Source organism: Eupeodes corollae, chromosome 2, assembly GCF_945859685.1.
Source record: "Eupeodes corollae chromosome 2, idEupCoro1.1, whole genome shotgun sequence".
In the NCBI taxonomy this organism is placed as follows: domain Eukaryota; kingdom Metazoa; phylum Arthropoda; class Insecta; order Diptera; family Syrphidae; genus Eupeodes; species Eupeodes corollae.
In genome coordinates, this window is record NC_079148.1 from 117591522 (window position 1) to 117606804 (window position 15283).

General features: G+C 33.4%; 1 protein-coding gene across 1 annotated transcript; it reads left to right on the top strand.

The window, feature by feature from the left end:
* The first annotated feature begins 8072 nt into the window (after positions 1 to 8072).
* On the top strand, positions 8073 to 10770 carry LOC129946321 (fibrous sheath CABYR-binding protein-like). The gene is made up of 2 exons (XM_056056459.1): positions 8073 to 8133; positions 8227 to 10770. Exons 1-2 carry the CDS (start codon positions 8131 to 8133, stop codon positions 10750 to 10752), a joined length of 2529 nt encoding a protein of 842 aa, XP_055912434.1. The 5' UTR covers positions 8073 to 8130; the 3' UTR covers positions 10753 to 10770.
* Positions 10771 to 15283: the final 4513 nt, after the last annotated feature.

Consider the following 15283-nt stretch of genomic DNA (forward strand, 5'->3'; position numbering starts at 1 on the left):
TTTTACTTTGTGTAGTATAGTTAAAGATATCTCCGCTTGGTAAATTATATTTATGGTTTTAAGGAATAAGAAGAAAATTTCGTTAAAGAATTTTAGTAAGGCTTAGTTTTAATTTAAATCATATTTTAAGTTTGTTAAAAACCAATTAAGTAGCCAAAGGGATATGTGATACTAATTTAATATTAAAAAGTATGAGGATCATAATAATCATATCATAATGATTTAATTAAATCTTAAAAGACGACAACTTAATACTCTCATAAAAAGTTCGAAGAATTTATTAACTTCCCGTATAGGGATCCGATTTGTCAAATTGAAAATTTTGATATTTTTCTGGGGACCTTAGAGTTGAAATAAAAGATTTTTAGAAAGCTGTCTGTGCATGCGTGTGTACGTACGTTCGTCGTCCATGGCTCAAGAACCAGAAGAGAAGTTAAGTGGGTGGTTTTTTACCATAGCAGTTTGAAAAAAAGGTGAACATTTTTGTTAACCCTAAATATCTTACGAATCAAAAACGCTAGAGACTTGAATTAAATTTAATATAATATATTGTAACGTGGTATCAAAGAAGTATATTTTGTGAAAAAAATCCAACTAACGGTTTTTTTTTTATAAATCAAAAAAACTGAAAAAAATGTGTCACCTCCAAAAAAAAAAAAAATCGCAATGTTTGTGTAAATGCACGAATAAATTAATATTTCAAATAATTTTTTCATAAGTCACTTAATACTAAAATAAAAAAGAGGCTGGGATGCGACCCACACTGATAACTTCCCATCCCGTCTGTCGATTTGTCTTGCTTAAAAGTTTGTCTATATGTACTAGTATCAATTTTACCAAATTTGAGTACTATTTTTTGTAGATTTTATTTTTTATGAAAAAAACGGACTGTTGGATTTTTATATAAAAATCATTGAATATCGAAAACAATATTTTCTGTAAAATAAATGAGTTTGAAGCCAATATCTAAAATTTTTGAAAAGATATTTGAGTCGAAAATCAATTTTTACTATGTTCCCCGTTGCTCAAAATTGTTTTGAAGATGAAATCATATTTTAGTCGTTAAATTTTGGAGGTGACAATTTTTTTTTTCAGTTTTTTTGATTTATAAAAAAACCGTTAAACAGATTTTTTTCAAAAAATATACTTCTTTGAAATCACGTTACAGTTTATTATATAAAATTTAATTCAAGTCTCTAACGTTTTTGGTTTATAAGATATTAAGGCTTAACCAACTTAGGCTTAATCACTTTTTTTTTTAAACTGCTATGGTAAAAAAACCACCCACGCAATTTTTTTGAGAGCCCTTTCTGCATCTTTCTGCTTTATTATCTGTATAACAAAATTTATTTGGAATCGATATCTCTTCTGTTTCTTGAACTATGGAAGACGAAAAAAACGTCGCGAACGTACGGACGTACCGACGTACGGACGTACGAACGTACGTACATACGCACGCACAGACATCTTTCTAAAAATCTTTTATTTCGACTCTAGGGACCTTGAAACGTCGAGAAATGTCAAAATTTTCAATTTGACAAATCGAACCCATTACCATAACTTCCATAACTAAATAAAACATAAAAAAAATTAATCATAGTAACATTACGTTATTCCAAGCATAAGAAAGTTTAAGTTAGTGCTTGATAAGGGTAAATGGGAGCTGGTTTGGGGTGAAAGTTAGCTAGTTGTAGTTCTCTCAAGTTACGCGAAATTGTATTCCAAAATCGTATAGCTGAGATAAAGAATTGTTTCTCGGATTGAAGACAGGTGAAATGTGGTAAAAACAAATAAGCAGATCTGTTGGATGTCGAAAGCCGAATTTTTTTTCAAAAAGATATGACGGCTGCACAGTTTTTAGAATTGAAAATAACAAACACATGGTATGAAACTTCATATCATTAAAAAACGACATGCCTATTAAATTCTTCTATAAATGTGAAAAATGGTCGAATCTCCTCAGATTGTAAATATAGCGCAGAGCACTATTGAATGCTACTTGTAGTTTTCTTTTGCTTTCAGTATCACAGTTATAAAATATTTCACAACCATACACGAGAACTGGTATAACCAAAGTCTTCACGAGAACGAATCTTGTCTTTGGTGGTGTAAACTTTTGAGCTGTCCATAAAGTTCGAAGAACCCCATATGTTTTACCCACAACTTCATTAACTTCATTCCATGTCAAAGTTCGGTTAAATACCAACCCTAAGTTCGTTGACTTATCCACGAATTCAATTTTTGAAGAACCATGCATAATTGAGGGAAAATGAGACAGATCTAGCATCTTTTTCGAGATAACAAGGCATTTACATTTCTTCGGATTGAGCGAGAGACCATTGTTTACCGACCACCTCATAATTCTTTGGAGATATACCTTCAGATCATTGGCACAATTTTCTATGAGAGGGCAGCGTTTATAGATTTAAATATCATCAGCAAAAAAATACTTCGATGAATTCAAGATTGTATGTTGTATGTTATTTATGAACATAGAAAATAATAGAGGGCCCAAAATCGATCCTTGTGGAACGCCCCGTAGCACAGGACAACAATTTGATAAGGCAGTCTGTAAGAAGACAGCCTGTTTTCTGTCACTAAGATACGATGAAAACAATTTTACAGCAGAAGAAGACATATTAAAACGGTGGCTCATCTTATCAATAAGAATAGAGTGGTCAACGATATCAAATGCCTTGGAGAAGTCCAGTAAGACAAGAAAAGTAACCTGGTCTGCATCTAGTTGCGCTCTTTCTTCAACTACTTTCAGAATTGCTGTGGTAATAACTGTTTGGCACGAAAACCAGACTGAAATGAGACGCGAAGATCAGTACGTACGAGATAATCATTAACTTGCTTATGCATAATTCGGTCGCAGAGTTTGGACAAATAGGGAAGAATTGAAATCGGCCTAAATTCCTCACCCGATGAGTTTTTAGGTATTGGAATAATTTTTGCATTTTTCCACTGTCAAGGAAAATCAAAAAGATTGTATTGATCATGTGAGTTATATATGGAAGCAAAAAAAACGGTAGTATAGCTTTCATAAAAACCGGGTGTATTCCATCTATACCAACTGCATTAGAGTTAATGAATAAAAAGCTTTCCACTACATGCGTACTTTCTATTCTTTCGACGAAAAACGGTATTTCAGTGGTGTCTACAGTGCTATTAAACGGGACTCTATTACCATAGGTGATATTAGTATCTGAAATCAATAAGAAATTTAAGTTTAGTTCATTTAATTCCCGAAGATTATTCCACATCTTTCGCCCATCTACATTAGTTTTAAGCTTATTAGAATAGAACTTTGTTTCAGCTATTTTTATCTCACGAACTGCCTCTTTTCGTTTATTTTTGTAAGCTTGAAGGTACTCATCTATACGGAAGCATTTCAATCGCTGGTAAGCATGATCTCTTTGTGTTATTAACAAACAAATATCATTCGTAAACCAAGCATTTGCTTTAGGTCTCATCCTACCAGTTGATAAGGGAACATGTGTGTCAAATAGGTTATTTATATGACTATGAAGAAAGTCAAGTTGAGCATCCGGCGAGGTCATACCATAAACAAGACTCCAAGGAATTGAACAAATAAGATTTTTATTTAATACTGCAAAAAAATGCAGAAATAACTCTCACAAACCAATAACCCTCGATACTCGAATTAAGTTTTAAATTATGTATTATAACTTGATACAAAACAAATATATTCTTGGAAAAAATCCAATTTAGGTTTTTTTTTTATAAATAAAATAGCTGAACAAAAAATAATTTGTCAAGTGGAACATTTTACGAACAAAAAACGATTTTGTTTCCAAATTTTATGCAACGAATAATAAAGTTTTTGAAATCTTGTTAAAATTTAAGAAAGATAGAATTGAAAGCTTTTTTTTATAAAAAATAAAAACTTAAAAAAAAAACATTACTCAAAGTTGGTAAAAATTGATTTTCGACTCAAATATCTATATTTGATATATTGGCTTCAAATAAGTTTTGCTTCATAGAAGAAATTATTTTCAACATTCAGTAAAATTTTGAGAAAAATCAAATTGATATTTTTTAAACAAAAAATAAGAACCTTAAAAAAAACATTGATAAACGTTAGGTATTAAAATTGGAGCTTAAGTAATTTCCGATTTAAATATATTTTGAACATTCAGTAAAACTTTGATAAAAATTGAATATACATTTTTGTTTTCATACAAAATAAAAACCTACAAAAAAAAAATACGAAAACTTTTAAAAAAATTACATCCGACTCAAATATCTTTTCAAAGTTTAATAAAAATGACTTCAAAAAGTATTTTTATCTCACAGCTAATATTGTTTTCGTCATTAGTAAGCTTTTTATAAAAATCCAACAGCCATTTTTTTTCATAAGAAATTAAAATTTACAACGTAATTTTAATTCGAAAAAAACGAATACCTACAAACCTTTTAAGCAAGACAAATCGATAGACAAGAAGGGAAGCTATGAGTTTTGGCCGCATCCCAGCCTGTTTTAACATTTTTAAATATGCAGCTCCTTCTATTTGCTTTCTTACTTTCTAAGAAATATTAAAATTACTTTCATATTATTTGTCCAGTAACTATATACATTATACTATGCGTTTAATAATCGAAGTTTCTGTCCTTAAGCACCGAATGCACGGTATCGAAAAAACAGAAAAATCGTGGGCGATTTTTTTTTTCAAAATACAATAATTTGTCAATTTGAGCCTTAAGTTGAACTCTTTTTTGTATGCAATAAATCCATAATGAATACCATTACTCAGAAGATTTGGCAAAATTAAGAACTATCGGTGTCTTTTAATTGTTAAGATTTTTAGAAGAATGTGAACCGGTCTTTTAAGTTTTAACTTGTTTTCCTAAAAATCGTACCTTGAACTTAAATTGATGAAGGTAATGATAAACCCTTGTGTACCTGATAGTGATTTTAAAAACCAGTATTATATATAATTTTTTAAATCTCTCAATATTTGTACTGAAATTCTAGCAACAAAACAATTAACTTATATTATCCAGATTTTTTATATAAACATTGAGTAAGTTAATACGACCTAGTCCTTCAATAATATTTTCTCCTTCCGATACTGTAGGCTTTTTCAACAAGAAAAAGATATTAAATAATTTAATATGTTTGTCTCGTGTTTAAAAACATAAAAAAAACAGTAAATAATTCATAAACAACAACATAACTTCATAACTTTATAACCAATTCCTCTCAATCTCAATTCCGGCTCTAAATGATGAAGAATCCAAATTTTATACCTACACAAAATAAAAAAAATAAAAACAAAATCTAAGGAAATTCTTTTAAATTAATGTTTTTGTTATTAAATAATTAATTTAATATTTTTCTTGTTTGTTTTTATTTAGGTCTATACTTATTTTATATACCCACCCACCTTATCTACCTTTTTTTTAGCCTCCTCTTATAATTCGAAATGAGAAAGATCTAAATTATGAGATACTGAAATTTTCGTGCTTTATTGTATAGACACGAATAATATAATGCTCGTATAAATGTGTATACTGTTCTTAGGTTTTAGTAACACCTTTTGAAGTATATATCTATATAGAATATTAATAACCCGCCCTCCCCATAAAATGAAGAAGGATCTAATTTGAACAAAATAATAATTTGAAGATTATTTTTAAAAGCCATCGCACGGCACGGATACGGATACGGACACGGACGCAACCTCCGGAGGCTAACCATGATTTATTAAATAGACCCATCTTTGGAAAAAAAAGAAAAATACTTTTGATCCCTAAAAATTAAAATTCGTCATTAAGTGAATAAACATTTTTTTTCGTCAAAGGTGTACCTTCAAATTTGTATAGGCTTAGAAAACATTAAACAAAGTAATTTAACCAAATGTTATCAAATTGTGTAGACCATAATCGAGAAATCATTCAGAAAAAAGGTTTCACACTAAACAAGAAAGCAAAGGTTTGGTTCTACCTTAAAATGACTTTGTCATTAAGTTAATTATGGAACTAGGTACAGTTACACTTAAACAATATACAAATTTTAAAGGAATCCCAAAAACTAGGAATTCACAAAATTCAAATAATTGGATTCCTTAAAATCAATCTAGCATTTAACAAGTACGTTGCTAAAAAAGATCAATCTTTTTGACCTTGCGTTTATCTCTATGATGGTTAAGGCGGAACTTCATGTTAGACCTCATATGTCTCGTCTTAGAAACAAAAATTAATTTAAAATTTATTTTTAAAAACATACCATCAGTCAAAATTTGTTTGAGTGTCATTCACCTTAAGTTTTAACCTTAACAAAATAAAGCCATCAATATAAATATCTTAATAATACATCAAGTACAATAGATGTCTATTATATCGACTGCAAATTCTATTTCCCATAAGAATCATTAATACTCAGTCACCCACAACTTTCAATTTTTTTCAAAACATTTTTAAACATTTGTTTTCGGACAAACACTTGACTTAACAATACTTAAAGGAGGAATATCAATAATTTACAGTGGAACTAATGTTTACAAGAAATAAAACAAAACTTAAGACATTTTTAAATTTTCTTTTTACAGAAACACTAACAATATACTTCAAATGTACGAGACTCCACAAAATAATTTTATACAACTTGAAATTTTTAAGTTATTACACAGAATTAAAGCTTCTGATTCTCAGTAGAAACATTTGAAAGTGTAATATTTTAAAAAAATAAATCAAAAAATAAAAAAAGTTACCTTGTCGAACGTGTAAGTATATTTTCACAAATAAATTTTTGTGAATGCAAACCTGTTTTCCTTAATTTACACACACATTGTTGAATGGTTAAATGTGATAGGAAGTTTTTATTAAAAAAGCAAGTAAGAATTGAAAAAAAAAATGCTTAAAAAAAGTGAAAAACAAGTTACAATAAAGTTTAAAACATTAGTATTGTGTTATTAACTAAAAAATAAAATACGTATTAAACAAATAATTCCAACAAACCTATAAACCCTACCCCACTGTATGACGAAGACACCAATCAATCTTTTCACTCTCGTATACAGACTCTCTTAAAAGCGACATAAGTAAACAGACAGATGCCAACTTTTAGATTAATTAAGGCACACGATTTGTCTATATATTTTTCATATGCCAGACATCAACATCAAAACTACACAACATCACACAAAATAATGCCCGAGAAACCCCAAGATTATTAATCACACATTATGAATGAAAAATTATACCTACCACATAATAATAATAATAATTAATGACCTAACCCTTGTCACTTACACTTTTATTTTGTTCCAGTTAACTTTTTGGCACAAAAATCTGACTTAGGAACTCAAAAGATGTTCCTAAGCTCTAAACTCTAGACCTTCAAAGCAAAATTAAATTAGGAACAAAAATAAATGTCCTTCAACAGCAAACTAAAATGTACGTAGCTACATAATTGTTGTGAAGTTCATCGACAGTCAAGTGTGACACGATAAGTTCTTGAATTCTTGAGGTAAATCTCAGAAAAACAACCAAACAATCCTCTTCATACAAAATTTGACTCAAATGCAAACAATAAGATCTCGAATAACACAAAACCATCCATCATCACGTTCATCATACTCTGATCTACTAGATACCTACAACATAGGTACACATAATCTTCAAAAGCAATTATGTAATTGTTGTTCTTCCGGAGAGTATCTATCTTCAGTTGGCAGATCCGGGCATGTATATTAGATTGAAAACACTTGAACCAAGGTATTTGTACTGAGATTGGTCCAAAATAAGTGAAGTTAAGACGGATGGCCAATGAAGAGCCATCGAGTGAGGGTACACGTCGAGTCGGTCGTCGAAGATATGCGCGACCTATGTATGTGAATGTGCCTTGGAGGTCAAAAGTATAAAGTAACATTTAAGACAAAGGAATGAATACTGACTGAGTAAAAGAATTGGGCGCCACTTAAGCGGATAAGTGCCTGTGTACGTGAGAAACAACATAGTAGAAAATTAATAGTGACGAAAAATATTCGCTTATGACCTGTCAGCACTCCAATGATAACAATATTGGTATAAATAATCATTGACGATTGAGGAGTTCATCATTCGTTTGGCATTACTCACAGTGAGCTCAACTAATTGGATACAATGGTAAAAGAGTTCTCCCATTTCCCAACCATCAATTAATATTTGCTAAATTTTGGAAGACTAATCAATTTATTTTGCTCTGTTGTTTTTTCACAGAAATTTGCAATTTGGATACTTTTTATTGCATTGTTGATTGCATTTGCATCAGCTGGAATAATTCCAGAAGAGGAGTATTTACCACCAGTCGAGGAGGAGGAACAAGTTGCAGCCGAACAACCTCTTGAAGAATCAGCTGCATTTGCTAAGGATGGCTACAGGTACAAGACTGTTCGGAGGCTTCGTCATCGTCGTGATGTTTCGGAATTGTTTCCTCAAGGCACACTAGCCGAAGATGGATACCATTACCACTCCCCAAAGCCATCCGAACCTTTGGCAAAGGTTGCCCAGGAATATCTTCCTCCAGCGGCTGAAGAATCAACTGAAAACAAGGAAATCAGCGAAGCACCCCAAGTATCGAATGAATATCTCCCACCTGTAGCTGAGGACGAGTCTGAAAAAATTGAATCTCTTGGTGAAGCAGCTGAAATTTCAAAGGAATACTTGCCACCGTCAACTGAAGCAGCAGCTACTTTGGATGTGCCAAAATTCTCGGCTGACGAAGAGTTGCCTTCACCATCAGATGATGATGCTGTCATCATTGAAGGTCCCGAAGAAAGTTCTGTCCTTGCTGACGATGGATACCACTATCGCAGAATTAGGTATAGACGTGATGTTTCTGCCCCTTCATCCTCAGTTGGATACTCATACGAAGCACCAGTTGATGCTGAAGAAATTAAGAATGCCTACATTCCTCCTGCAGAAGTTAAAGATGGCTCAAATGTTGAAGAAACTATCAAGGAATATCTCCCACCTGTTGCAGAGGTCAAAGAAGCATCAGAAACAGCTGCACTTGCTGATGATGGCTACCGGTATAAAACTATTCGCAGACTAAAGTATCGTCAACGCCGTGATGTTTCCGAGATTGCTGCCACCACTCCTGAAAATGTAGAAGAATCAAGCTCTGCAGTGAGTGTTGAATACCTGCCACCTGTTGCTGAAGTTAAAGAAGTCTCTGATGAACCTTCAGAAACTGCAGAACTCGCTGAAGATGGGTATCGTTATAAGACAATTCGAAAACTCAAATATCGTCAACGTCGTGATGTCTCTGAAATTGTTGCCCCTGAATCAGCGATCCTGGATAAAGATGGATACCATTATCGAGTTCCTGAACCAACTGAAGTAATTCCCAAGGTTTCCAATGAATATTTGCCACCACCTGCAAAACTACGGGAACTTCCTGAGGAACCAAAAGAATTGGAAACAACTGAAGCTCCTATTGTCACAGAATCTACCTCGGCTGTTTCGGAAATCTCTACTGAAGCAGCTTCAATTGAAACAACAGAAGCCCCATCGTCTTCACCAGTGCCAGCAGCTATATCAAATGAATATTTGCCTCCATTTGAAGAAGTGCCCCTAGTCAAAGCAGCAAGTGGAGATTCTTCAACAACTGCTGCCCCAACCCCAAACCCAGTATCAATTTCAAATCAATATTTGCCTCCCGCTGAAGAATTAGCTGAAGTAAAGGAAGCCTCAGAAATTAACGAAGAAACTGCAGTCTTAGCTGATGATGGATACCATTATAAGGTTGGAAAACGTTTTAGGTTCAGACGTGATGTTTCTGAAATTATTACCCCTCAAAATGGATATGGATATAAGGCCCCTGCTGCAGAAACAGCCAGTATTTATCTACCTCCTGTTGAAGCAACAAAAGCTGCTGAATCAAATGAAAGTCCTCAAGTTTCCAGTGAATATCTTCCCCCACTTGAAGACGCCATAAATGATGCCGAAATTATCGAATCTCCCGAAGAAAGTGCTGTTCTTGCCGATGATGGCTATCACTATAAAACTGTACGTCGTTTGAAATACCGTACTCGTCGTGATGTCTCTGAAATTGCTAATCCAAATGGATACGCATATCCAGCTCCCGCAGCCGCTCAAGAAGAATCAGCAGTTTTAGCTGACGATGGATATCGCTATAAGACCGTTCGACGTCTAAGATACCGCCATCGTCGTGATGTTTCTGAATTAGTTGCTCCAGCTGAAGAATCTGCTCTTCTCTCTAAAGATGGATACCACTACAAAACACCTTCAAATGACTATCTTCCTCCATCAGTTGAAGATGTTGCAGAAGTTAAGGAAGCTTTATCCATTGAACCACCTATTGCCCCAGATGTATCCAACGAATATTTGCCACCTTCAGAAGCTGCCCCCAAAGAAGCCTCATCCTTAGTAGTGTCAAACGAATATCTCCCACCAACTGAAGTTGCCACAGGAAATCCAGAAATACTACCCCAAGAATCAGCAATTCTTGCTGATGATGGATATCATTACAAAACTGTTCGACGGATCAGATATCGTCATCGTCGTGATGTTTCCGAAATAGCCAACCAACAAGCTGATGGTTACAACTATAATGCTCCCGTTGAAGTTGAGCCTCAAGAAATTCAATACTTACCACCACCAGTTGAAGAAACTGCTCAAGTCAAGGAAGCTGCTGAAACTGCTGCTGAAAGTTCCACTCTAGCTGATGATGGCTACCGTTACAAGACTGTCAAACGCATCCGTTACAGGCATAGAGTTTGAAGAGTCTTTAGTAATGGGTCCTTTTAGGATTGTAATTGACTAAAAATATGTTGTTGAATAGGTTTTTCGATTCTGTGTTATGAATAAAATGAGTGTTTGTATTTAAAGAAAACATTGATTTTCATTTTGTTATTTAAAATCAAAACTATGTGCTACACCCACTTGAACATTTTCTTCTACTTCCAAGTGAGAAAGGCTAAACTTTGACAAATATTACTTTATCATTTTCGAAGTCATTATACCAACATTAAATTCTATGAATATGCTTATTTTGCATCAATAGAAAGAGCAATTTTTTTCAAGATGCTTTTTGTCATAAAAGTTACATACGAATATATCAGTCACAAAGAGTAACAATTTTAATAGATACATAATTGTTGAAGTTCTTCAATTATTTTGCAAACAAAAATGAATGGCACCGGTATTAATGTTCTGAAAAAAAAGACATTGCTTGTAACACACGTGACCAGGACATGTTATACCCGTTACTATTTCAAACTTACATTTTATAAAGGTTCATTCATTTCTAATGAACTGGAACTAGAATCGTCTATAATTTTAGTTGAAAAATCTTTTGTTAGACACGTTACATAAACATTCCATTGAAACATTGAAAAAAACGTAATGTCCTGAACGTAACAAAAAATGTTATACCCTCGACAATTCCAAGCTTAAATTTTTAAATTTTTTAAAAGTTTTATTCTTTTAGTTGAAATAAATATCGCACAGTCTTAAAATTTCTCTTCATTTAAGATAAATAAGGAAATGAATTCCTCGAAAATGTGTCAATTAAACTAAAAGTAAAACTATTTAAAAATGCAGAAACAACTACTAGACCTTTCGCCTGTCCTTTGCACAGACATCACAGAATATACCAACCTCCCCGTATAGTTAAGAGCCACTATACCGTTACTCGTTGTTTGATTTTCATTATCCTCCTTACTAGTGCTAGATTCAAGCTAAAATAGAGAAAAAAAAAAAACGAAAGTAAAATAACTCAAGATAGACCGGTAGTAAAATAAATACTCATAAGAAGGACATATACCCGCTCAAGGAAGTACCTATACCTAACCCAATGCTACTCCACATCAAAACGATGATATCCTTGCATTTGATTTTTTTTCTTCTGCCAAAAGAACGAATCGTTCCCTTGTCTTTGGTCATATTACGCGTTTAGCTCGTTCTTTCTCTCCAGAGGCAGCCATTCATCGCTCACTGAAGCTAGCTAGCTATAAGGATACTGCCTGGATAAACAGAGCCCATGACAATTATTTCAGTTTATATAAATATTTTTCTTTCTTTGTTTTGTTTTGTGTTTTTTTTGTTCCTTCGTCCTTATTTTTTGATATTCTTTGGTCGCTTTCTTGTTGCGAATTGTCCATGCTACCTGATGCGATGACTGCGTAGCGTGTAATCACGTAAATTCACTCCTACACATCCTACAAAAGAATCGGGCGATTTACCTGAAGCACAATAATAATAATAATCATAATAATAATAATAATATGAGAAAGGAAAATCTCTCTTCTCTAGGACGACGAGCGACGACGAGGACGTTTAAGTACTTTGAAGTGTGTGAGTTCTTCCATGAAAACCAAGCGCACTTTAAGCACGACAACGAAAACGAAAACGACGACCGTCAACCTACGAACGTCAACCGACAACGCACGATATGATGGGATTATGTGATTTTTTTGTACGTTCAACATATATATGTACATAGGTTTATATAAGTTTGGGTGTTTTTTTGTGTGTTGTATACCATGTTTTTATGTTTTCTTTTTGAAGGCATAAAGGATGCAAGGTATTATTGCGTGTATTGGAATCCTTTAACATATATTATAGATCTTCTCATAACTAAGAGTGCTTTTCCTTCGTCCTTAGAGGTAAAGCCTGTGTAAATATTCTTCAATCTTGAAGTAACTTCAATTGTATTTTATTTATTCGAGGATGTTTGTACGTATGCAGGATGTGGATGTGGATGTTGTGGTTTCAAATCGGAAAATGCCAAGATGCAAAAAGTAAATATACATAAAGACATTTCAAGATGGATTGAATAATATTTAAATCCATACATCAAGCCAGGTGAATTAAAGAAGGATTCAAAATATGTACATTGTAAATATTGTCATAATTGGCAAAACTAGAGAAGACCTTCCTCAAAAGTATTTCGAAACCATGGAGGCTCGCTACACAGTACTATATTTTTTTTTACAAATAAACAATACTGGATTAGGTGTAGGTATGCTAAAGAAGTTATGCTAAAAATTCAAATAAAAACTCTTCAGTTGAACACAATTTTTGATCTGCAAACTTATGACAAATCATAGTTTTTTATTTGAGATAAATGTTTGATTTTTTTTTCAGTTCACGGGCACTCAAGGGGTTATTAATACCCTTAACATGTTTAAAGTTTAAACACAGTGCGAGCTTTAGGAAAATAGGGAAGGATGAAAGAGGAGATACCGATGCACTTTGGTCTTCAAGTTTCGAATGTTAAAATGATAAGGAACAACAAAGCTAAGTAAAGCATTCCACATTCTCGATGTGCGGTTAAAGAGAATCTCTATGCTTGACAGTACGTCCTAAACTGAGCTCATGGGTAAACTAATGAGCATTCCTAGAATTTCGAGTATTACGGCTTAATTTTTTGAGGGGGGAATGCAATTGGCTAATTTGACAGAACACTGATGACAAAAATATTGGTAGATCAACGAAAGGCATGAAACATTACAGCGTAGTTCGAGTGACGTAATTTTTTCGGTTATAGTTCTATGGCCTATCATTTTCAAAGCTCTTTTTTGGATAATGTCCAAAATACCTTAACTTGTTTCAGGGGCACCTGCCCAAATATGGGAGTTATATTCGAGTTTTGGACGACTGAAGGCTTTGTAAATTACAGCTAGATCAGAAATGGCAAACATTTCTTGCACCGTCGGAGAAATCCTAAGCATCTAGAAGCATTTTTGGCAAAATCGAATAATTGATAATTTCATAAGATATCATCTGTGATACACATACCGAGTACTGAAAGTTGATTAGTTTCCTGGATGCAAGTGCCACTAATTATAGCGGCATCGGGGGTGAGTTACGCTTTAACGACAAGAGTCAGCATGGAGTTTTTGAAGCAATAAATTCTTCGAGGTTTATAATTCCCCATTGGATAATTCTGTCGAGATCCGAATTTAATGAGCTGGCCGTTGAAGTTCCACACCCGAAGGACAAGGATGTAAATATATGATGGTAAGAATATTTGTCAGTTTCCTGGAAGAGGCAAAATCCGTTGTAGAGCAAAAATTGTATAGCAATCGTTTGCGTTTATTTAAAAATAATAAAGGCTCTCATCTGAATGACGTTATTAAAAGAACTCACAAGCTTTAAGAAAAATCAATGAAAGCATATTCAAAAAATTGTGCTTCTTGCAAGAGGCTTCATCTCTTACGATATGAAGTATCACTGTACTTAATAATTACTTTGCTCAGAAAAATTAAATTAAAGCTTATTTATTTTTCACTGTTTCCATGTAATCAAAATAATATTTTTCATTAGTAATAAAGAAGTTTTTTTCAAGTTAATACGTTTTGTTTCTTATTTTGAGCAAGCCCTATAATAAATCAGAAGTGGGATAAAGTTCCTCATTTAATTGAATAGCGGCTGCATTTCTTACGCTAAATTAAAGAAAATTTACTAAAAAAAATGTTTTTTCCTTAAATTTGATCCTAATGTTTTTCAAAACATGGATGCAAATGCAATGGTTCGTGTTTTGAGTTTTTTGGAAAACGCTTCTGTGCAAATCCTTAAAGAGAAGCTTGTCCAGATGAATTTAAGCACACATGGTACCAAGACTTCACTTAAGGCCCGTTTAAATGAAGCCATTGATTCGCTTGAACCTGAGCAGATTGAAAATCTGTTCCCTGTTGTTGACCACATGAGGACGAGGATGACGCTGTGTCACAACGTCTTGAAAAACTCCGTGGTTTAGTCAAGAAAAAGGAAGAAATCGCTGCGTTCGAAAAACGTTTGGCTGAACTCAGCACTAACAGCCCTATTCGTGAGTTCCAGTACGTTAGTGCACATTCGTCACGTGATATCGAGGAGTCCTTACCATTATTTAGTGGCGACGATAATTACCCTATTAGTAAGTGGATTGAAAATGTCGAGAATGCTATGGTCACTTATCATCTGGGTGAGTCAGAGGCTTTCATTTATTTCAAAAGAGTCCTTAAAGGTACGGCCAAGTTATTTTTGTGGTCAAGAACGTTTCGATCATGAAAAGATCTGAGAGCCGCTCTGATGTCTGAGTTTCACTACCATACAACCGCAGCAGACGTCCATAACACATTGCGAAATCGAAAAAAATGTAGAGATGAAAATTACCAGCAATACGTTTTATCCATGCAGGAGATAGCTTCTTCCGCAGAGATTGATGAACAGGATGTGATTGCCTACATATATAATCAAGGGGATTCCTGATTCAATATTTAATAAGCAAATCATGCTTACTGTAAATACCATCGCTGATCTCAAGAAC